General features: G+C 34.2%; 1 protein-coding gene across 1 annotated transcript in view; it reads right to left on the bottom strand.

The window, feature by feature from the left end:
* LOC138317504 (dynein axonemal heavy chain 8-like) overlaps positions 1 to 24,266 on the bottom strand; it is a 91,843-nt gene that overhangs the window by 48,718 nt on the left and 18,859 nt on the right. Inside the window, 24 exon segments of the mRNA XM_069259230.1 lie at positions 211 to 372; positions 635 to 769; positions 1,086 to 1,280; positions 2,586 to 2,773; positions 2,929 to 3,107; positions 3,266 to 3,438; positions 3,906 to 4,130; positions 5,045 to 5,206; positions 5,638 to 5,742; positions 7,354 to 7,456; positions 7,892 to 8,055; positions 8,735 to 8,888; positions 9,170 to 9,369; positions 9,836 to 10,076; positions 10,366 to 10,604; positions 11,192 to 11,254; positions 11,601 to 11,714; positions 12,814 to 12,918; positions 13,930 to 14,165; positions 14,643 to 14,769; positions 15,721 to 15,926; positions 19,966 to 20,119; positions 20,557 to 20,668; positions 21,331 to 21,535. Of these exon segments, the coding sequence (XP_069115331.1) occupies positions 211 to 372; positions 635 to 769; positions 1,086 to 1,280; positions 2,586 to 2,773; positions 2,929 to 3,107; positions 3,266 to 3,438; positions 3,906 to 4,130; positions 5,045 to 5,206; positions 5,638 to 5,742; positions 7,354 to 7,456; positions 7,892 to 8,055; positions 8,735 to 8,888; positions 9,170 to 9,369; positions 9,836 to 10,076; positions 10,366 to 10,604; positions 11,192 to 11,254; positions 11,601 to 11,714; positions 12,814 to 12,918; positions 13,930 to 14,165; positions 14,643 to 14,769; positions 15,721 to 15,926; positions 19,966 to 20,119; positions 20,557 to 20,668; positions 21,331 to 21,535 (3,947 nt within the window).

Below are 24,266 nucleotides of genomic sequence, written 5' to 3'. Positions count from 1 at the left end.
TTATAATTATAAGCCTCAATTATAACTTGTAACTATGTCCAGCTAAGTAATATCTTATATGAATTATTTTGATTTCAAAATACGATTATCTCCAATCACAAGTATTAAGGAATAGCTGTGATCATTACTAAGAATAAAGAGTTGAAAAGACTTGAAAGTTTGAATCTGATAAGTCACTTATCCTATCAATCATATTTCTTATTAATTCACCTGGACAAGCTTCAGATTCCATGGAGGATGGTTGACAAGACCAGCATTCTCCACCTGGTTACCAATAGCTACTTGAAGCTCTGCATAAGTGGCACTGTCAAGGGTGATTCCTGGGAACAAGTCAGCAATCAGACTCATGAACAGCGGCTCATCCTCATCCACCTAAAGGTAATTACAGATATTGTGTTTATACAACATGGAATACATCAGTTCAAAATATTTCCATATCACATTACAATGATAAATAGTATTTGACATAATGGAAATGATAAGTTCAAGAATTTTCTATGAAACTGAGGTATATGATATTATTTAAACAGAAAATAGCACTTTTTCAGTACTAATTATATTTCAGCAATAAGGTTTCAATAGAAGCAGAATCAATTACTGAAATATCAAGCTGAAGTTGACGAGAAATGATTACCAGTTTGGAGAGATTCATGTCTCGCAGTACTCTCATCACAATAGTACTCTCAGTATCATTGGGACGGGCTCTTTTATTGGCTCCTAGGGTTCTTAGCACAGACAAGATGTTTCTCAAACCAAAATCATAATGAACCTGTGATAGAATACACAGAGGCAGGATGTAGCAATACATGCATTTTGTTAGATCAATCTAACTTTAAACTTCTCTCTCACCACACATCTGCAAGAAATATTTCCTTACAATGTTCAAATTGCAATCTTTAGTAATGTAAACTGTAAATTTATATTCCTCAAACTAACACACAAAAAAAAGAAATGCACTATTTTCTAAACATGAAATGTACTGATTTCTTCCATTATTTTTTCTAGTAAAGGAAATTAAAAACTTACTGTTATTCCATTCAGCAAGTAATCCTTTAATTTACCATAAAGGAAAACCTTTGCCATACCTGTTTAGACAGCTGTTCCTCACACAACTTATAGAGGGTGTAGAACTTCTGGGCTAGGATAATGTTTTCCTGAAAACCACAACTGGCTAACTTGACCCTCATGATGATCTGACGGTCAGGAACCATCATAGCAACTGTCCTGAACTGGACCTTCAGATTTTCTGGTAACTCCTGACGACCAGCATACCCAGGGTTCTGTGGGACAAAAATTCATGTCAGGCTATCTTTACTTATAACAGACCATCATTCACAAGAGTTGTATACAGAACAAGTAAATTGACCCTAAGTTGCAATATTAAAATAATTGCGGTTTACCCGGCCAAAGCAGCCATTTTTGGTTCTTGCACTCAATCAAAACCATTTCCATCATACCATTAACTTGATGCATCCCATTACCGGTACTAACACTTATTGTCATTGAAATCAGAAGATTTTTTTAACCTCTTTAGGGCCCAATGCAACCATTGTGTTATTAATCATGTCTTTCTCACAAATTAAATCATACAAAAATATCAAAATTTAAAGGTAGGTTTCGCCCAACCAAATAAATATTTTTTTGTGAAATGCGATAAGCAGAAGAAAAGATGAAAAAACGTATTAAAATATCTCAATTTAATTTCTTTATGTGTTTGAGATTGAACAAATGTGTCTTGAATACAAAATTGAAGGAAATCCTCGATTTATTACGGTGTCCGTCAGACAAAATAATATGCAAATGAAGCTGCGATGGATTGTGTTGTCGAAGTTTGGCGCATGCGCATTGTCACGCACTAAAAGTAAACAAAATGGCTGAACGAAAGTGTGTGCGTTGAAAAAAATATATCTGAATCGGCAACAAAGTGGAGGAAATTATAATGGATTCGGTAGCACCCTAGGATATCTATAGGGAATTAAATTCAGAAATGGCATGTAGCAATAAAAGAAACAGAAGCCACATCTCAAGCGGAACTTGCCGGGATCTGTTGGGACTCGTGTAACGGCATTGCACGTGGTGAGTTAAATTTCAACACATATGCCAGCGCACAAACAGCCGCAGACTAACTACATGTATATTTGGTGTACAAAGTTAGCGAGCGTATGTAAGTAACATGTAGTGTTTTAGATTATATGATATGTATAAACAGTCCCTCGCACTTCGATTTGTTGTTGTTGTTTTTTAACTAAACATGCCTTGGCAAGACTGTCACTTCTATCTGGCATTTTGTTACACGCTTCCGTTTGTTGCTGCGGCCTCGTTTTCGAAAAAAATATGTCATATTCTATGTAAAGCTTGACTTCGCTCTATTTTTAGAGAAGTATTTTCCTGGTCAAGCTAGGCAACTGACCACCCATATTGTTCGCTGTATGCATTGAAAATGATCTGAAGATTATATATATGTATAGGATAAATTTCAATTTCGTAGTCTTTATATTTCATTGGGGAAACCTACCTTTAAAACATTCAAATATCTAAATAAATCTATTATTACAAGAAATTTATTCTTAAAAATTTAACCATACCATGGTAATGAAGAGACCAAATTCTGGGTTGAGATCAACATTGTCACCATCTGTGAAGATGAACTCCTTCTTTCTCTCTTTTTTGGCGACTAACACAATGTAGATCTGCTGTGCAGCTACAGATAATACAGGCAACTCAATTCTGTTGAACTCATCGAAACATCCCCATGATCCAGACTGAGCAAGTCCTGCAAAACAAAACACTCATAAATTAGCCATTAAAGAGTGATCAACATTTTCATTAATCATTAAATTTATTTCACAATTACATCGGTGAATTGTAAATGAAATCTACTTTTTGATTTCATAACCATTTTCATAGGGAATAATTGTAAAAGCTAACCTTTGTAGATTCTACCAAGACCTCTGAAATCCATCTGATCGGAACAGTTGAAGACAACAACATATTTGCCAAGAGCCTTGCCCATATCTTTTGTGGTCTCTGTTTTCCCTGTTCCAGCAGGCCCAGCAGGTGCTCCACCCATAGACATTCCAAGAGCCTGGGCCAGTGTGATATAACACCTACAGATACAATTAGTTACTATGTAATAACTATGTAATAGATACTCACGCTTGAAATAAAATTGGATCAAATGTAGATAATGCAAACACTTGAGATCATACTTGAAATAAAGAATTGACAATAACAACAAAGGTTAAATAATGAATAAAATGAGTACCTATCAGTGAGAGGGGTGATGACGAGTCTGTCTGTACATCCAAGGAATTCATTTTGGTAGATAAAGTCAACATCTGTGATTTGGACTATACACTGATCTGTGTCTTCCTTGAAGTAAAATCTGGCTTGCTTCAACCACTCAAAATCAGTCACTGACTTAATGTGCATCCTCGTCTACAATTTGGAACCACATGTAAATTTTAAATTTAACTAAAATGCCATGTATCAAATAACAATATGATAATAATTTTTATCATATAAGCCGCCTGCAAATTAGTGAAATATGTTTGCCTGTTATGAATATAAGTCAGGAATTGATGTTAGCAGAAACAGCTGCATCTATTTGATTTTTTTCTTCCATTCTTTTCTTCAAATTTTTTAAAATCTAGAAAATCAGTTTTTGAAATTCTTTCTCACTCTAACAATACTCTAGGATCTTTTTATCACTCTAACAATACTCTAGGATCTTTTTATCACTGTCACGATACACTAGAATCTTTTTATCACTGTAATGATACACTAGAATCTTTTTATCACTGTAACGATACACTAGGATCTTTTTATCACTGTAATGATACACTAGAATCTTTTTATCACTGTAACGATTTTAATGATAATCACATGCATATCATTCAACTCACCAAGTCATCAAATATGTCACGCTGATGGACATGTATGGTGACAAGTGTCTCATATTTGACTCTCTCTACTTTGGTGAGGTCATGAGTAGTCTGATCAATCAGCTTGTTCAGCATATCCAGAAATCTTTGATTGGTTGTTTGCATTATCTTTTTGTCACTTCGAGCATGTTGCAGTGCAACCTCAGCATCTCTGGTCCATATCATCTGTATTCCTAGTAAACCAACCTAAATCACACCAAAATTAGGGTAATTTACAATAATTATAAAATAATGTGGACAACATATTATATTTAATAACCAACCTTGAATCTCTTACTGGACAAACTGTTCACATTTTCTTATAATTTAGGAGATCATCATCATTATTTTTTCATTTTTTTCCACCCATTAACAGCCGTTACAACATGATAATTCTTCACTATAAACTCAATGAACAAAATCACAAGAGCATGATGAAGAGGCCCAAAGTGCCTGTATTGCTCAACTTGATTGTTAAGCCAAGCAATAATATGAGTACAGCTAAGTGTTTATTTCTTCAGGAATTTGAAAGAATTTTCTCTAATTTCCCCCATTGAGCCAAACCCTATTACTCATTGTTTCTCAAAGCCAAGATTTATACAAACTCTGTTCCACTCCCCCCTATGATTATTTCTGGTCAAATCTTGTTACAATCCATGCAGAACTTTATGACTAGTAGCAATGTATACATTTATATCCCCTATTGGGAACAACCCCTACTGCTCAATGTGAGTAAGAGCTAAGATTTATTCAAACTCTGTTTCTTTTCTCCCAAGGATGTTTTACTAGGAGTAATTTAAAGAAATTACCTTTTTTCCCTCTATTGGGTCCCCTACCCCTCCTGCGCCAAAGGGGTTTCCAGTCAAGATTTATAAACTCTTGGTCTAGTTTGATAAACATTCCCTGTAGGAAAGCATTACAGAAGTTAAAAAAAAAATTCTGTAATGCTTTTCTATGGAGAAATTCAGAAATTTAAAGAAACTTTATGAAAATGGGCACTGCTCCCCATCCCCCCTCCTCCAGAATATTTCTGACAAAATGTTGTTACATTTGGGTGATATAATAATAAACTATTTATAGTCAACTGGGTACCAATTATCTAACCCCTTAATAATAAACACCTGAGCAGGAAAGTTAGCAAGGAACCCGAGTAGCTCAAACTCTGGTGTGTTGATGTTACGGAATGCATCCCTAATGACGCCATGTAGGGATCTCTGCTGTTGGTATAGAAGCTCTCCAAGCCACATCTCCACATTGCCTTTGGCATTGATCTCTGTCTCCAACTGTCAACACAAAAACATGCTAAAATGCTATTACAATACATAATTCACATAACTTGTAATATTAGCATATGATCATTACCATTTGCAAATTTGTGAAAACTGTCTAATAGATATATTATCATCATAAATAAAGGCATCCTTCTCTCATGAAGTCTTTAAAATCAATTTGAACAGTAGATATTAGAACAAAGATAAATACAAATGTTGTCTCCCCCCTACCCACCCCAAGGAGATTTCTGGCAAAATGTGGGTACAATCCATGCAAAATTCTTAATTAGTAGCAATTTAAAGGAAATATTGACAGACAGATGGACAACAAATAAACAGATGACCTTTGGGCCAGGTGAGCTAAGACAGAAATATGCAGATCAAAGGTAAACACTGTGTGAAAAACACTGTGGAATTACATACAATTGAAACACATTACATACCATAATTTTTTCTCCTTCTCTAGAGATGACAGCCATCATCCGGTCATAATCCTTTTCATGGAACTCCACCTCATTTACATTCTCAAATATTCCAAGCAAATGTGCCTTGACAAGAAAAAAATTGCAGTTTTTAGTCTTACGATTTCTTTAGTAAAGCAAATTATAATTTCCAAATAACAGTTTTGATCAAGAAACAGTTCATTTAATAAACACCATGTATTATGTTTTATCAATTATACTTGGTACAAAAATTTGTTTATTTAGCCACTTTACAACATAGTTATATAAAATCTGTAAGAAACAATAAGGCACAACTTTTTTTTTTTCTCCACATGCAATAACTTACATAAAATTTGTACAAATTTTTTTATTCAATAATAAGGCGCAATCTTGAAGAAACTTCAGTTAGTATTTATTCAGTGCATGCCAAACTTCCCCAACCTTTACAGGACATTTGGTTTGGTAAAATAGAATTTTTTACCTGACCAGGCAACATTTTACAAGACCAAATTTATTCTTGTTGATAAAAGTCCAAATTACCAAAGATCTCTTGGTTATCAATCATATTGTATCCAACAATATTGAATAAATACATGCAATCAAATTTCAAAATTCAATGATACAATAAAGTTTCATAGTGTAGAGTTTCACACTAACTTTCCAATTTGCTTAGCAAAAGAAAAGATTTATAAGTCATCTACGTCCTTGGCAAAAGTTATGAAAGTGATTTTTTCCTCTTTAGCAAGTATTAAGAATTTCATTTTAAAAGCAAGTTGTGTATTCTTAGCATTTCTTAAAGAAAAACATTAAATTACTTAAAAGCAGTAAATAATGTATTTAATGCTTCAATTGAAAAGCACATACATACAAATTCAAGTTACAGTTAGCTCCCGATCGATCATTCATTAAACCATACTCTGTCGTTCGTATTGTTACTTTACATCCCTTCAACATTAAAACATGCCGTACAGTATATATTTATATGGTACCGTAACTGATTAACTTATTGACTGTTTTAGACTTGCTAAGAAAGTAAACAAACAGCATAAGCCATCTATTCCCTTGAATATAAAAACAAACATTCAGTCCGGTAATACTAATGATCTAATCGGACTGTCAACAGTTTTTGCCCAGAAATGTTTGTCAGTCTGACGTAGTTTGGCACACACTGGTTACTAAGATTATGTAGGCACTTAGGGTATTTCTATAGGAGAAATAATGTGCTTTATGATTCCACAAATAAAACTCTCATATATGCATAGTTTGCGGATTTATGCATGTTTAGTATGGTTACCATAGCAACAGCTGTAATGATTCACAACTATCACATCACTTGTATCTAGGATGTACATGACTTCGAAATTCAACAATTTGATCATTACATAACTGGTTGGAAAATTTGATAGATTTGGGGGCCAAAAATGACATAAACCATATAAAGCAGATTGAGAAGATTTCTTCATTGCTTTCTGAGAAATGGTCAACAAGAATTGTTCACAGATGGACTGATGTACAAACAGTGGTGTACACTGTCAAACTGATGGAAAGATGGAAAATTGGATGAAAAACCATAAGATACTTCTAATCAATAATTTGGATATAAGACACCATGAAGAAATAGATGGATTTTGTTGGACATTTGCCAATTAATAAACAAAACATGAATTAAGATCAAACATAAATAGAGGATAGGATTTGTTAGATATAACCTCATACCTGAATTGTGTGTGAATCACTTGCTTGTCCAAGGATTTCTAATAAGGCTGGGTCAGATATAAAGAAAAACCTTGGGAACACCAATCTTTTTTTCTCCAAATACCTGCAAGAATATTTAAGGATCACAAATTAAAATTAATATCATCAATATCTCAAGAGCTTCTGTAAATAATGCTTGAAGATGTTTCAAAATAAATACCTAAGGGACTGGGCAGATATGACCAGTATTAGTTTAACTAGTAGGAAAACTTAGTCCTTATCCATTATAAAAGGCTCTGACATACTTTTGCTAAGTGCCAAACAAAATATTTCTGATTTGATATTTCATACCCATAAGATGTTGCAGACAAAAAGTACTAGTCGACCCTGTCAGAAATTTCAAATAGACATCACATGCAAAACAAGACATTTCTGACAGAAGGTGCTTTTCAAATGAGGAATTTCTGACAGAAAGTATAATATACATTATTTGTCTGATAAAAGAAATCTGTGACAAGCATTACTTGCCAAGACCACTTTGGTGACAGAAAATACTTGCCCCGTCAGAGATTTCTGACAAAGCTCCAACTGCTCCAGTAGATGAGGTAGAAGCTGTCCAAGAGTCTCATCCCCTACACAGCACTGAACAACATTGGTGACCTCATGGGCACGCAACATGATCTTTACCCACGACTTGTCAATATTCTGGAATCGTTTAGCTTCCTGAAAGCATTAAGCAATATTCTATCTCAACTGATTCAAAATAGTTTGGTTTTTTTTTCATAAAAAAGGAAAAAGAATACGTACAAAACCCTTTCTAGCACAGATAAACAGAAATACAACAAATTTGTATGGTATGTAAAACTCAGTGCTTCCTTTGTATTTGAAGAAATGTAGTTACAGTCCACATCATAAACATCATATCATTGGAAAATGAAACTATCATTGAATGAAGTCCCCCATCATATGTGTCATGAGATGGTATTTCCCTCAGCTAGATAAATTCATATAAAAGTAGGATGATTAAGTGCCTCACAGTAATGAAGATATTGCCTGTAATCAAGTGTTATTTTTTCATTGAGGTCAAAAGGTCAAAATGTAGGTCACTGACCTAGTTTTGGTACATGACATACCGCCTCACCTATAACCGGACCTTAGTCATACCACAAAAGAGGTTCCAAGCCTTATAGTAAAGGAGATAGAGCCCAGACACAATTTTTTTTCTTAAACTGAAGTTAAAAATTAAATTATAGGCCATACTGGCTCCCACTCTGACAATGAGGAAAACATGACAGGACCGGTATGAATGAGAGTAGGTCATTTTCAGACATTCTATAATAATTGCTTAAAATTCATAATTGCAATAAAACATAATTTCACAATCAGAGTCAGAAGTAAATACCTGTGGAAGCTGTTTGGCAATATCTCCACCAACGAAGACAGCCTCCAAGTAAACCCAAAGGTTCTGTACAATGAGCCAGTTCTCCAGGATGTCATTAGTGTTGGACAGTTTGGCCACCCACTCTTGAATGGTCTTCTTAAATGGAGCATTGTACCTGAACAGAAGGTAAGGTTACTGCTGTTAAATAATCCTGAACAAATTTGTGAATGGAGGATTGAACAAAGAAGAGGATTTTACTTCTAAACAAAGATAATGTTGGACTGTACCCAAAAAAAATTGAAACACTGACAATGGTCAGATCTTATTGAAATTCAAATTTGTCCTCCAAGATATTTTGATGGTCTAAACACATGAAATTTGGTGATAATATATGTTAAGAAATCTTAATTGTTTTGAGGAGCTCTCCACCTAACCACATGTTTCTTAGACTAATACCTGTTACTAAGGAGAGAGCTGAGAACCATGAGACTGTCTTCCAGCATAGCAATAATCTCTGATGTTTCACCACCTTTCAGCAGTAGTTCTCCTCTGGCCTTGAAGTTGGAGAAACTCAGTATTCTTCCATTCCAATCAGCAATAACTACTGTGAGTTTAGCCTCTATGTCCTTTTCTTTTACAGCAGAGATACACACATCCTGTAAAAATTCAGTCAATTATAAGTTTTATGTACACAAACCACACACTTATTAAGTAAAATATCTGTAAACTTTAAAAGAAATGTAATACATATCTATTTTAACATGGATATAAACATCTTGATAACTTTCAGTCTTTGGTCCTTCATCATGCAAATACAAATCTTGAAGTAGACACAATATCAGATGATCTGTTATGGTTTAAACCACTTACTTTTAGTTTTTATCTGGTGCCAAATGTTTTAGCCATTCCAGAATTACAATGCAATTACTTTTAGTTTTTATCTGGTGCCAAATGTTTTAGCCATTCGAGAATTACAATACAGATATTATTAATCAAAACTTTCATTAATACCTCTGCTTCCTCATATAAATTTATATAGAAATGTGTGGGTTTTTTTTTTTTTTTATTTTTTTTTATAAAATAATGATCAGAAAAAGTTTGATATAGCACATGCTATTTTACCTCGATGTCTTCTTTGTATTTGAGAAGAGGTGCTTTCATTATGTCCCGGAGTGTGAAATTTTCAGAGTCAAAGTCAAACGTATGGCCAGTCAATTTGGCGATTCGGTCCCAATGACGTTCCTTCATTGCCTTATTGGACATGAGTTCTAACAGCGGACATGATTCACTGAAGTCATCTATCTTTTGCTTCAGTTCCAGAAATGCCTGCCACTCTTTTAATGCTTTAGGCAACCTACGGCATCTATAAGGAACAAAAAAGTAATAATAATAGAAGCTTTGAACACAATTAAAATCTGATAATTGTTTATATTTTGTCAAACAATGATTTAAACTTGATGTATTGTGAAAACTTCATGAGATTCTAGCATGATTAGGCCCTTCACAAATTAACACCTGACCAATATCAAAAAGCAAATTTGTTGCTCTCTTAGTTCTGAAAAAAACTCCTAGAAAAGTTTGATCTGATGTTAAAACATGCTCAGCTGACAAGTTGAGCCAACTAATAAGAAAGTCTGATCTCTATCAATTACCTGTTCTGAAGATCACTCAGTTCTCCGTTGATTTTATCAATGTCCACTTCAGTCCACAAAATGTCAAAGTATCCATTGATGACAGTCATCACAGTACTGTAAAGGCCATAAAGTTTCTGTAGTAGGCCCAGCTCTTTACGGATCCTCATCAAACTTGGATATTCTGTCACAGTTAGTCCAAACAACTGCTCTCCCGCACTGTAGATACCATACTTGTTGTACAGCTCATCAAACTGACTCTATAGACATTAAATTAACACAAAAATAAAACTGTAGTTGTTATTTCATCTAATAGAATTTAACAAGGAAGGATTCAGGTAAGAAGTGGTTTTATTAATAGTCAGTGAAAAGACCATGATCGGAAAAAAATAGCAAAGAAAGAAAGCCAGCAATGAAGTATATCTATATCAAACCATTTATACTTCATATGTACACCTCATGTGCTACATGGATTTCTAGGACCATTAGGGTTTACAGATTTATATCATTATTTCTAGTATGTTTTAATTTGTTCCAAAAGAGCTATATCAGATTGAGACAGTGTGAATTAGCTTGAACAGAGACAATGAAATGGATATATTCATTGAAAGACAGAAATATACTCTATAAAGTTACTTAGCTAAGTCTGAACAGCTACTGTTATGTCTAATGACTCTGAATTTATTGATCTTGATATCAAACAAATAGGCCACATCTTCATGAAAAGAAAATTTAGGAATTTACATGCACATAATATGTAATAGTCATAGCTACTGGGGTATCATTTCAGTGTCAACAAAGTCACTATTACTATAATATATATTAATAGATGGGTAACAAATCAGACCTGGAAAGCCTGAAGTCGATCATTTGCTTCCGTTGGGGTGATACCTTCACACATAGGACCATCCTGCAAAAATACACACCATAATAAATAGTTTCATTATATAGCGTAAAGTTAGTTCAAACCATAATTTGATGTATGTTGTATATAAAATATCATGAAATATGTATATCAAGTGATGTCACAAGAAATACAATGCATTGATAATCATGCGTCAAATATTAATGACTTTCAATGTTAGAAATAGATCAACTTCTTAAATAAATCATATTATCAAACATCATAATCAAAATTTAATTCAAACGAATTGAGCATAATTTGTAGAAAAATATCAAATCACCACATTTACTAAAATACATGTAGTCAACTCAAATGGGCAGTGACTTTATAATACAGGGGTAATAACACATACTGTGTCATAGTTCAGTCCAAAGTCGTTAACATCCTTATGGAAGACCTCCACTGACACCAGTAACTCACTTTTGAAGCCAGGCTGAACACTTACAAGCTCGTCTTGTATTTGATTCTGAAAACATGTCATCGTATCAAAGTAAACACTTAAATTTATTGTCAAAAATATAAGGTAGGTCTCACAACCATAATTTTATATGTATTCAACATCATAAGTTTTGGTATCTAAGTTGGGCAGAAAATAAAACTAAATGCTGACTACCAATTTTATAATTATCTTCTTAAGTCGATGAAAACTAATTTTTAAAGGAATTATATATTCTCCCATCCATTACTGATTTATCACAGGTTTAGACACCAAAGATTTCTCTGTTAACCTCTAGGATTAAAATTGCATGCGCTAACCTTTTGAACTGAAGTTATGATCAAACAATTACATGATGATGAGACTTCCTGCTGTGTAACTGTGGCGTGCATTGTTGATGACATCATCAATATTTACCTGCAGTCCACATTAGTATATTCATGTTGCTATGAAAATTCTTCTTTTAAGGTTATTATCTCATCTTTTTCATATGGGGAAACAAGCAAATTCCTGGATTTTATATCCCCCGCGTTCCTTTATAATCAAATGTCCATAAATCTGCCAAATAGGGTCCAATGAAAGTGCCAATCAAACTTCGCAAAGGCCCCGAGATATTTAATCATGTTACCAAGTTTCGAGAAAATCCGGTAATATTTGCAAGAGTAAATATTGAACGGAAACAGACAAAAATGACATTTTTCGTTAATCAAAGGGCTATAACTCAACCAAATAGGGTCCAATCAACGTCCCAATCAAATTTGGCCAAGGCCTAGAGACATCAAACCATATTACCAATTTTCAAGAAAATCCGGTAATATTTGCTAGAGTTATAAAATGGAAACAGCCGAAAATGCTGTCTTTAGTTCATCATAGGGTCATAACTCCGCAACATAGGGTCCGAGCTAACTCATCCGAGTCCTTTAGGGTCCGAGCTAACTTATCTGAGTCCTTTAGGGTCCGAGCTAACTCATCTGAGTCCTTGGCACAGACCAAGTCACAGAAAAAATTGCTTAAGATTTGTGGCATGCAGTTATTGCACAGAAACCAAGCGTTATAGATGGACAGATGAACAGATGGATAAACCCAAACTAATATACCCCATTTCGGTGAAATTCTAAGCAAAACTTACTGAGCTTGCAATGAGTTTCTGAAAGGAATATCTGACAGAATCCACCTTATCAGTTTCCTCTTTTGGAATGGTCACCTCGAAATCATGCAGCATTGCATAAGATTCCTGTAAAAAAATAAACAATCAACATGTAATTTTAATGTATTTTATACATGCTGAAGGGGTTATATTTGTTAATATAATCCCTAGGCTATGTACTTTATATTGTACGGTTTGTAAAATTTAGGGTTTGATAATGACTCAATATATGTTCATTGTTGTGGTAAAGGTTGAGGTCGATTGAGAGATACCTATTCATGTATGTCTGATTCCATATTGACAACTATGCCTAAGATATTCTTACTTAAAATTGGAGGCAACGATATTGACTCGAGAGACTTTATATTATTGTTTTACTGACGATATAAAGGACACTGCATTTGCTTGTTTGTGCAAAGATGGAGGAGATCTTTCAGACATAGGGTTACGTAAATACAAGTACTCAGTGTGTTGGGCAGTCCTATGGGGTCTGGGGTCGGCAGACAGGGAGGCCTTGAAGCCATGTGACTGCTACGTATAAGGTTAATAGTACTATGAGCAAATGTTGCGGCTGCGCAGAGTTTGTTTACATCCACCCAACTCTATTCATTCCTACCTATGGGTTCAGTAGTCAATACAGCAGCACAGAGTTCGTTTACATCCACCCAGCTCTTTATAGCTTTCCGTAACTATATTGCGACTGTGCGGGATTGTTTACATCCGCCCGTCTTGTTTATAAACTTACTTATAAATATGGCGTTCCACTTAACGAGCCATAATTACCGCAGTTTTGCGTCGTGGCATGTTTTATGAATGGTTAACCAGCTTAGTGATTGTTTAATTTATTTCTATACTTACCCTGATATTTATTCGATAATTAGACAACGTCCCACGGCTTGATAACTTCATCTCGCAGTTATTAGGGCCTACTGTTGTTATCTATGTTTTCTTATAGAGTTATATAAACAAATTCAAGCTTCATCATCCTTGTGTATTTCAAAAGTTATTGCACATCATTTGTTGTTCAATATTTTTGTTAATTACACCAAGGCTTTACAGAAATTCTGAATCTAAATCAGCATTCCTTTAAAAGTTTACCTCAACAGGACCAAGAGTCATGTCTATCTGTATAGTATTTTCTCGGATATCGGTAAGGGCAGCCATTGCCTCTCGGACATCTTCAAGATCTCTGATGGGACGAGCCAACCGCTTGCTGTAGTCGTCTATGAAATTGAAGACCTCTTCCATTTTACTGCGATATTTCCTGTTAAGTTCTTTTCCAAACAGAAGCTTCCATGCTTTGATTTCCACCCTAAGGGCCAGCTTGAGAGGTTCTAAAAGAAAGGTTCATCACATTGTTATAAGTAAATTAGTACTTTCTGTGTCTAACATACATTGCATTGTAAATCAATGGTAAATGGGTTGTAAATATATTAAAGATGTCCATTGTCTGAAATTAAAAACATAATGATTCTCCCATAATACCTCATCCAAACAGTGAAGCCTCGACCTGTCTATAAAGGCAAACTGTCTTCAGTCACACAGGTCATTGACAGACTTGATAGTATTTTCAACTTTTATACATCATATATGACTCAAACATTTTGTAATTAAAAGGTAATGATATCTACACCAGCTTAATATAAGACAGGGCAAGAACCTCTGAATATTATTTTTAACATAATCAAAATATGACAGATTTGACTATGTACAGGAGCAAAATTCAATTTGTTCATTAGAATACTTTGACAGGTTATTCACCTATTTTCTTTTTGAAAACCATTCGTAAATAAGTAGAATTTTGTACTTACCTGTAAATAGCTCAATAGCACCCACTTGTTCTGAAGTGTGAATGTCTTCAATGTTGTCTTCTAGTTTCTTGAACATAGCTACTTTTGCTTTGTACTCTGACAAAATAGGATCCTCTGCTACAAACTCCTATAATGATCAGATTGCTTCTATTAATGATATGAAGAAAATTTATACAACTAATTCATCTTTTTGTATGAAACATTCAGTCGTCAGTGAAGTAACATGGCCAGAACTTCGCCAATACAAAGGGAAAAAATGATTAAATCGGACACAAGAAATACAAGAAATTGATCTATGGTCAGGTGACCTAAAAACTAGACATGAGGCACAGAGGGCCTGTACAGCTTACCTGGTTTGTAATGCCAAATAATACAGGATCATTATTTCTTTTCTGAAGGAATTTAAAGATTTACTTCTACTTTATCTATTGGATCAAACTCGTTCTGTTCCAGGGGTTCAGAGCCAAAATTTATACAAATTTTGTTCCCTTTCACAACAAACTCTGTTTCCCTTCCCCAAAGGATGAATTTGGTTACAATCCATGTTGAACTTTATGACTAGTATCGATTTAAAGGAAATGTTGATGGACGGACTGACGACAGATGCCACGTCATGACATAAACTGACGACAGATGCCACGTCATGACATAAGCTCATCGGCCCTTTGGGCCAGGTCAAGAGGTGAGCTGAATAGGTGATAGGATTAAGGAAAGATCTGTAGAAAATGAAGAGGATAAGGAAGGGTGCATTCTTGTCATTTTGGACTCGATAGAAAAAAAAAACATTGTTCAGGAACATCCAGAATATGATTTGCACATAAAATATCTTGGAATACACATTTGAAACAACCTAACAAAATAATACAATGGGAAATGGAATAGAAACTTCAACAAAATTTATTAACTATTAACTATGTAACTGCAATAGCATTTTCAGGAAAAACAATGTAAATTTCACCACAAAATGGTGATACCTACTCACAAGGGCAGATAACGTTAACTGTAATGTGGAAAAATGGAATGGGTGCCCAAACCATTACAGATATTATGTTCCAGGATCGTAAGTTGCTATACCAACCGTAACAGCCTCCTCACGATCTTTCTCCCACAGAAAGGCATAGTCCGAGTATCTTTGTAGAGCCTCCATGATGTCTGCCTTCAGTGTACTTAGTGCAGATGACATCATCATAACATACTTTGAAACATCCTTGTTGTCAGCTATACTCTTGTGATAGTTCTTCAATGGTATAGGCGGTAGAAGCTTGTTTAGATAACCTATTTGGTCTGGATACAAAACAACTTCTATCAAAATTTTCCCACATTTTTCTAATCCTTTCTCAATTCTTTCTGTACAGCATGGATTCTGTCTCGAAAGTAGTTATTATAATGGCCTTCGTAAATTTTTGAGAAAATGTCAAACAAAATGTCAAATTTGATGTGTACTAATTTACTTAAGGTTCAGTCTTGTTGAAGACTCATTTCAACTTTAAATATAATCGAAGAGTTTTTGTGATTTTCAAAGACTTTATTGTCTTAATTTGTAGAAAGATGTTATATAGAAAACATGTCAAACAATTAGGCTTCTATAGCTTGAAAAATATTTTCTACACAAATGAAGAAATGACGGCATTTCTTACACTTTGTAGAGAGATGAAATTTTACCTATTTAACTTAAATATTTATACCTAAGTGGCCAGTGCGACAACACTTTTAGCTCTATTAATACAGTGGAACCTCCCGAAACCGATCATGGTCGGTGCATATAATTTTGGCCGGTATAGAGAGGGTTCGGTTTGGAGAAGTGAACCGAATACCGATCATCACGATCCGGATTTAATCGATCGGAAGTCGTTTTTTACATTAGTGCACCGCATGTATGCCTAGTGTTCGTTAAAACCGACCAATATTGATTGTTAATGTGATGGTTATCACAAAAGAGAGAATCATACGTTTAAAAGGAATGGATTACAGCAAACTTGACTTTGTTACCGCTTATAAACGTAGTTTAGTTAGTTAGTTGCGTGAATGTTCTTGGGGATGTTCTCGTCTGCAACCTACGACCGATCGCTTCCCGTTACGTCAAGAATCAAATTATATGGTCTAATTACACGATGATCAGTCGATGCCGGTCATTATATGACATAGTCATTTTCTAAAACAATACATGACTTTGGCTTCTTCATACAGATAATTTACGTTATCCGACAACTACATATGTAAATAAAAAAAAAACCTGTGTGATTTGAATACGAAACTTTCTCTTTATTACTAGCTCTGCTTGTTTTCCTACAGTAAACAAACCGCGTGCACATGGTAGACCTTCGTTAGATATCTAAACAATAGGCATTATTAAATAATTACACCACCATCTCGGGTAAAATTACCGTGTACCTATAGCCTTCCCATCAGTATACATGCCCAAGGACATGGCATGCAACAACTATGGTACAGGTATGTGTGTATTTCACGGTCGGTTGATCAGACCTCAATGCAATCTATCGGTGTCGCTCAGGTAAGGCCGGTTTTCAGAAGTGTATTTTAGTTACATTTGACTATTCCGATCTCAAAATCGGTCCGGTATTCGGAATTGGGAGGGATCGGTTTCGGGAAGTTTTATATACTATTGATAAAGAGGAATTAATTCCGTACGTGACATCCATGTTCGGTTTCTAGAGGTGATCGGTTTTGAGAAGGTTCGGTTTTGGGAGGTTCCACTGTAGTTTTAAATAGTTTTTCTGATGTAATGCAAAATTTTAAAAAATGTCAATCATCAGAACATCAAGATACTAACCCCTTTTTTATGATAGTTTTAAAAACATTAACCTTTTTCTGTTGTACTGCAAAATTTTAGAAAATGTCAATCATCAGAACTTTTTTTGAAGTGTTAATCTGTTAAATATTGTAAAAAGTTATTTCATCTTCTAAATTTAGGGGGTAACATAATATATTTTCTTTCATACCTACGGGTGTAATACTGGCTGGTCTAGGACAATTATGTACACTCATGCCGCCTGATGCTGTATTGCATGGCTACCCATGCAATAAAGCCTCGTGACGTCACGGCGTCAACAAAATTTCTATTTTCTCGGTAAAATTTTATCATTTTTTTCACAAACTTGACTGGTTTTACTATAAAAGATGCAAACAACAGAATTTTTGTTGAAAATATCACATAATTTATCATGTATGAAAAATTGACTTTCAGCCGTGGATTTCTTCGAATTTATTTCAAAATGGCGGGATATTATAGTTGTAAAATTGCAATAGAACGTCGAGGTATGAAAGAAAAATACTCTTTCATAAGTGGATATGAAGGATAGGGATATTCTACCCTCGGGATCACAAAATGATATACAAAACCCTCGGGAAGCCTCGGGTTTTACTACATTTTGTGACTTTCGGGTAGAATATCCTTATCCTTCATATCCACATATGAAAGAGTCTTATAATATAGCTGTTCTGAGTATAAAATAATGGGTTGACTGTGTGATAACAATATTTTCTTAAAGAAAGCATTGGTTTTGTCAATTTTGCAAATATTCATACATAACAGACAAGAAAAATATTGCTTCAGTTTGTCGTGTGTATGGTTAAAACAGTGAAATTCCTGTAAACTCATAATTTACTCCAAATAACTATCTTTGTCACAAAATCAAGCACACTTTGTGTACCATATTATTTCTATCAAATTTTTAACTTTGGTGTGAATTCTTATTTCCAACAGGAGGCCCAAGTGCCTTAATGGTCATCTGACTACCTTAAAAAGGGTTTTACTACATTTTGTGACTTTCGGGTAGAATATCCTTATCCTTCATATCCACATATGAAAGAGTCTTATAATATAGCTGTTCTGAGTATAAAATAATGGGTTGACTGTGTGATAACAATATTTTCTTAAAGAAAGCATTGGTTTTGTCAATTTTGCAAATATTCATACATAACAGACAAGAAAAATATTGCTTCAGTTTGTCGTGTGTATGGTTAAAACAGTGAAATTCCTGTAAACTCATAATTTACTCCAAATAACTATCTTTGTCACAAAATCAAGCACACTTTGTGTACCATATTATTTCTATCAAATTTTTAACTTTGGTATGAATTCCTATTTCCAACAGGAGGCCCAAATGCCTTAATGGTCATCTGACTACCTTGGCAATAGTCGTATAGGAAATTAATTAGATATGGTGTCATTTTAGTCATCTTCTATTTGGGATCAAACGGTCAAAATCTGACGGTCATGAAGAACGGCGAGGTCCCGTACTATCGCCATTACCTGACGCCGTGTTGGAATGGACTGGCTAGTTTACAGCCGTGAGTGTTGATAATTTTGTTAGAAACTTGGTGTCAAAACTTCAATAAACCTTTAATATACTTTTTTTCAATGGCAAATAATGTACAAACATCCCACAACAAACGCACTACTCGGAATGATAGAAAGTGAAAGTAGCGATGAACGGGTCGTGAACCGGCACAGACAAAGCAGAAATAATAGTGTTTTTCAATGCAAATATATTGACTGAGCCATGATTCAGATCTATATTAGTTTGTTTACGATATTTCAAGTAATTTGTGCAATTACTTTCCTAAAAGTTATAAAAAATCGGCAATATTTTGAGTATTTCTGACAGAGAAATTCGACCATTTTCAGACCTGTAAACGTTTTTAATAATTTTTGAAGTCCTCATATCAAATAATATTTGGAAATGATAGCATCACTGTGTAGTTTGATTCATTTGAAGTAACTTTATTTCCAAAACATTTCTCGAAAATAAAAATGAAAGTAAATAAATCCAACTTTAAAAACGTATTATCAATCCAGACTGAAAACTTCAAAAAGTGCCATTGAGATGGTGCATACGCTTGACAGATGTTGCAACAATGTTCGTGTTGAACATTGTATACTTTCCTCATGGAAGCCTGGTGATGCAGTCTACTAGTTTGCATGTGGTAAAGGGTTAAGATACACATGGTCAAAATAAATATTTCTTTAGCAACCAGAAAGTTTGCTTACTTAACTGTCGTATATATTACTGCACTGGAAATGTGACTATAATAAAGAGATTTATTGTGAAAAAAGAATGTCAATATTGAGTGTTGATTATAGTCAAAAACAGGAAGAGAGAGGGTAAAACCTGTCAACTATAGTTGATAATGGTATAGAAAGAGTTAATATTACAGTAGAAAAATTGTTTTCTTGATGAAAATCAAGGGTAACCTACTTGTATCAAATTTCCTACTGGTGATATATCTTAAAGATATCTAAAGAATTGAAATATTGTTATGATGATAACTTTTTTCTGTATTTCAAAAATATGTAGCTCACCATGATGATGAAAACAGTTAGTTTCCTTTTGTTCTGTTGTGAACTGCCTTGAGCGGTCCTGTCCCCACTGGAACACATCCTTACTGATGTCTACAACCATCTGTGTGGCTTTGTTCAGAGCATGCTGTATATCCTCTAGTCCTGGTTGCATCACCTGTAAAAAAATAGTTTTGTCCTAATTGTTGATTATATAACTGACATTATAATAGTTATGTGATCTCTACATCTGGGATTATTCTCAAAAAGGAAGTACAAGCTCTACTTCGATTTTCACCATTATAGATAAATTAGAGATTAGATTGAGTTTTATAACAGTATTTCTTGCCAATACTACAGTTCAGACACAATAACAAATAAAATATCAAAATACTGTAATTCTCTTCTTTGCTGAAAACTCAGATTAAGCTGAAGCTATAATAAAACAAATCAATACAGATTTATAGAATGTATGGAATAATTCACCTTGATATTCAGCAGAACAAAACAGGGACTTGAAACTTGACATTCATCAGAAAGGGCACTTAGCTATACAGTATAAAGTTTTGTTTTTAATTTGTAATTTGAGAAGCTATTAAAAGCTGGAACACTGACCACATGAGGAATGGACAAGGTGATGTTGGCAGTGAAGAAAGGAACTTGTCTACTACCACTGCTTAAACCTCCCACACTTTCATCAAAATGCATCATGCCGTGTCTTCTTCCTCTGTTAAGATACAATTTAGACAATGTCAAATACTGTAAACATGGAAATTTATAACACAAAGTTCTCTCACTTGCGAAAATTTCCACATGTGTAATATATGCAAAGTTTACAATAAATTAAATCATAAAGGCAGATTAATAACAGCTTTCAACTAAGTTAAACTTTGAAAGAACAATTTAACTATTTGTTATCAAAGTGTTTCAATTTCTATGTATAATAGATATTTATAAAAGCAAGAGTGACAGTGGTCAGACCTGTCAGGAACAGTGATCAAGGGAGGCAACTAACAGATTTTAATAATTTACGCGGAGGTAATTAGATCACGAAAACAACCCCCATACGTATAATTAACTGAAGGAAATCGCCGAACTACCCACTCGTGAAAACGTCCACGTTTACAGAAATAATCTTAAATACACACCTGTTTGTACCAATTGAGTTCTGTGATGGGTTTAATAATAATCACTGAATGAAGTGGAGAACATCAAATCTCCACACATAAAGTAAATCCATTTTGCATTATGTAAGATAATTATTATCTCGAGAAGAACAATGCATTTCTCTAAAAGTATATTTTATGGCCATAAGCACTACATGGAGAACAATAACTAAAGTCTCATCACATTTAGTGGTTGCCCTGTGGCTTTTAATATGATGATTACCCTGAGAAGAAGCGACGCCTCATCACATCTAATGAGTGGCGCGTAGCTTTGAGTAGAGCCTCTACAAGTCTATGGTTGAAGGATTCCTTTAGTTCATCGCATGCCTCTCTGATGTTCTGTTCATCGGACATGTCGCTGACACTGTCATCCACACTCTGGCCATCAGAACTTTCCTCAGAGGGAATAAACATAGTGATCACATCCACTGTAACACAATATCAAGCAAACTATCAACAAATTAATCTAAATTCTGGAGTTTTCAACATGTAACTTTTTCCCAATGCACTTAACTGCACCTATTCCATTATAAATCCCAAACATCCATTCAAATGATAGCCAACAAATCAAGACATTTGAAAGCATCTCTAAAGATTTTAAAGTATTAAATAAATATTGTGTACAGAACAATATTAAACCAGGCAGTTTTCAAAACTGGGCTCCTCCAAAATCTCAACAGAGATTAAAATTAAGCAACTTGGCCACCAGAAATCAATAGGATTTAAACCTGCTTTACTGTGCATTTTATTTCATTTTAGAATAATTTATTGCTGTCTGATGATAACCCTAGTAGTGCTGAATTGTCTCATATTGGGATAGTACTGAGTGCTGAATTGTTTGAAAAAAAAAATAAAAATAAAACCTTTTTTTTTTCTTCATTCTAAAATACCAAGAAGCATCCAAATAATATGTTGGATACATTCAATGGTCATTTAAAGGTCGATTTTATGTAAAATGTAGCTCTTTTTATTCCTGTCTGAAAAATGTGGCAAAATTCAGGTAAGAAAACAACAAAGCTTTAGAAAAAAAAAATTTAATTGTTCTTTGCTTTTAAATATTATTTGTACACATCAGTACATGACCTTCTTCTTTTATTTTGTCAATAAAATCAATCACAACTGATTATTGAAAAAGAAATAATGAAAAAAATTAAAATTTTGTTATTCAAGGGAGACAATCTGTGGACAGCTTTGTCTCGTATCAAATTTACATTAGACTGGTGATTATTCTTTTTGAAAACAAATATTTGACAAAATATGAAAATGGGTGATTTAGGAAACAAATAGTAATTATATATTTTAAATATATAAGGTGAAACAATTATTAGTTATGATTTAACTTGTTCAGTGAAACCAGAGGGGAAGTGTGTGTGTGTGTGTGTGGGGGAGGAGGGGGGGGGGGGGGGGGCGGTTGCAATATGTTGTTGGTGGTTTTATTGTACATAGAGATTAGAGTTTTCCTGTCTCCAGTTTAAAGTCTTTGGCTCCAGATGAGAAATAAAACTGGAGCATACACATGAGTTATATTACTGGTTATTTCTCTTCCAGAATAAATGAAAAATAAATAGGAGTCCTATGTAATGATCGACCTCTGACAGCCTTATAGCAATGATACAAATACAGCAGCCTGGAATAGAAAAACAACCTGGTGTAGTACACAGGCAATTTCTGTACCATAGTGATATATAGTGTTGTAATTGGTTACAGGTAGCCTAGAATAGACTAATTAACCACCTTGTAAATTACACAGGTAATTCCTGAATATAAGTTCCTTTCGGTGATATTAGTTGTATATCCTTAAATGGAATTCTCAATCGGGTAAAATACTCTGATGATTCCACAATGTTGTGTGTCCTCGTTGAAGATAAAAGTACAACATGGTAAAACAGTAAAAACACAACGGAGTATGACCATATATGACACACGTTATGGCCTTACTGTTGATATGGGTACAGGTAGCCTAAACTAGAATTGCAAAATAGCAAAATACAAACGTAAATCCCAACCTTGGTGTCCTTCTTGACAATTCAGTTACATGCATGGAGCCTATGAAATAGACTGAACTGAATAGCATCTGGTAAAATACACAGATAAATCTCTAATTTAGTTTCTTACAATGATATGGATACAGGAAGCATATAAAACAGACTTACAATCTGTTAAAATACACAGCTGATTCCCTGATACTCCTTTTATATATAGATGTGGAAATGGTTTCTCGAACATTGTTTATTGTGACGAAGATTTTTTCTTCCTGCTGTCACCTCTGATGCTCACAAGTATGCATGCACTTATTCTGCAATTGTATGGTACAACTCAAAGCAAGTTTAAAAACATAATGCAACCTAGCAATACTAATGATTGGAAAATTGAAACATATCATTCTTCCGCAGGATTTTTATAAGCCTAAAAGGATGTTGTAACTTGAAAAAAATCACACTCTACTGGACAAAAGACTTCACACTACCTGCACTAGCTTTAACTTTCTCTCCCGTTAATGGCAGGTAGTCACCAAAATGCCTTGCTGTGAGCCTTCAGGAGATTGTGCTTTCTCACCTTTTATTATGCATATAAAAAAAAAAAACCAGTTCTGCCATACTTAAATTTCGAAATTACATGTAAAAATTATAATAATATAGATCACTTTTGTGTCTTCAAACAATATTACAATATATGTGACTGCCGGTGTAAATGCTACATAGTTCAATGTGTAAAGATACAGAATAATATTTAGTAATTATTTACCATATATAAAATAGATCTGGACTGCTGAAGTCCACGTAGATGTTGTACCGTTTCAGAAGATAGGGTTCGGTGATGCAGATTACAAGGTCATACACGTCACTCTATAATGACCACTGATAGCTCTCCAGTTTACAACTTTATTTGTGTTCACAAAGTAAAATTTATGTACAATTCAATTCTGTACTTGATGGGTGTGTCTGGATTGTATACTGAAAATTTCAGTTTTACTTTCCGAGCAATCATCCCCTTTTTAAATGCTACATACTGACTAAAGATTGTAAACATCTTGAAATCTAAAGTTTTTGAAGAGATGTGTAAACAACTTAACTGTCCTCACCATGGAGACCATGACTAACACTTTTATGACATATGTAAAATAAAACTCAAAATATACAAAAATTTATCACAGGTCAT

This window comes from Argopecten irradians, chromosome 3 (genome assembly GCF_041381155.1).
Source record: "Argopecten irradians isolate NY chromosome 3, Ai_NY, whole genome shotgun sequence".
NCBI lineage: Eukaryota > Metazoa > Mollusca > Bivalvia > Pectinida > Pectinidae > Argopecten > Argopecten irradians.
This window is presented reverse-complemented; position numbering and strand designations above follow the sequence as displayed.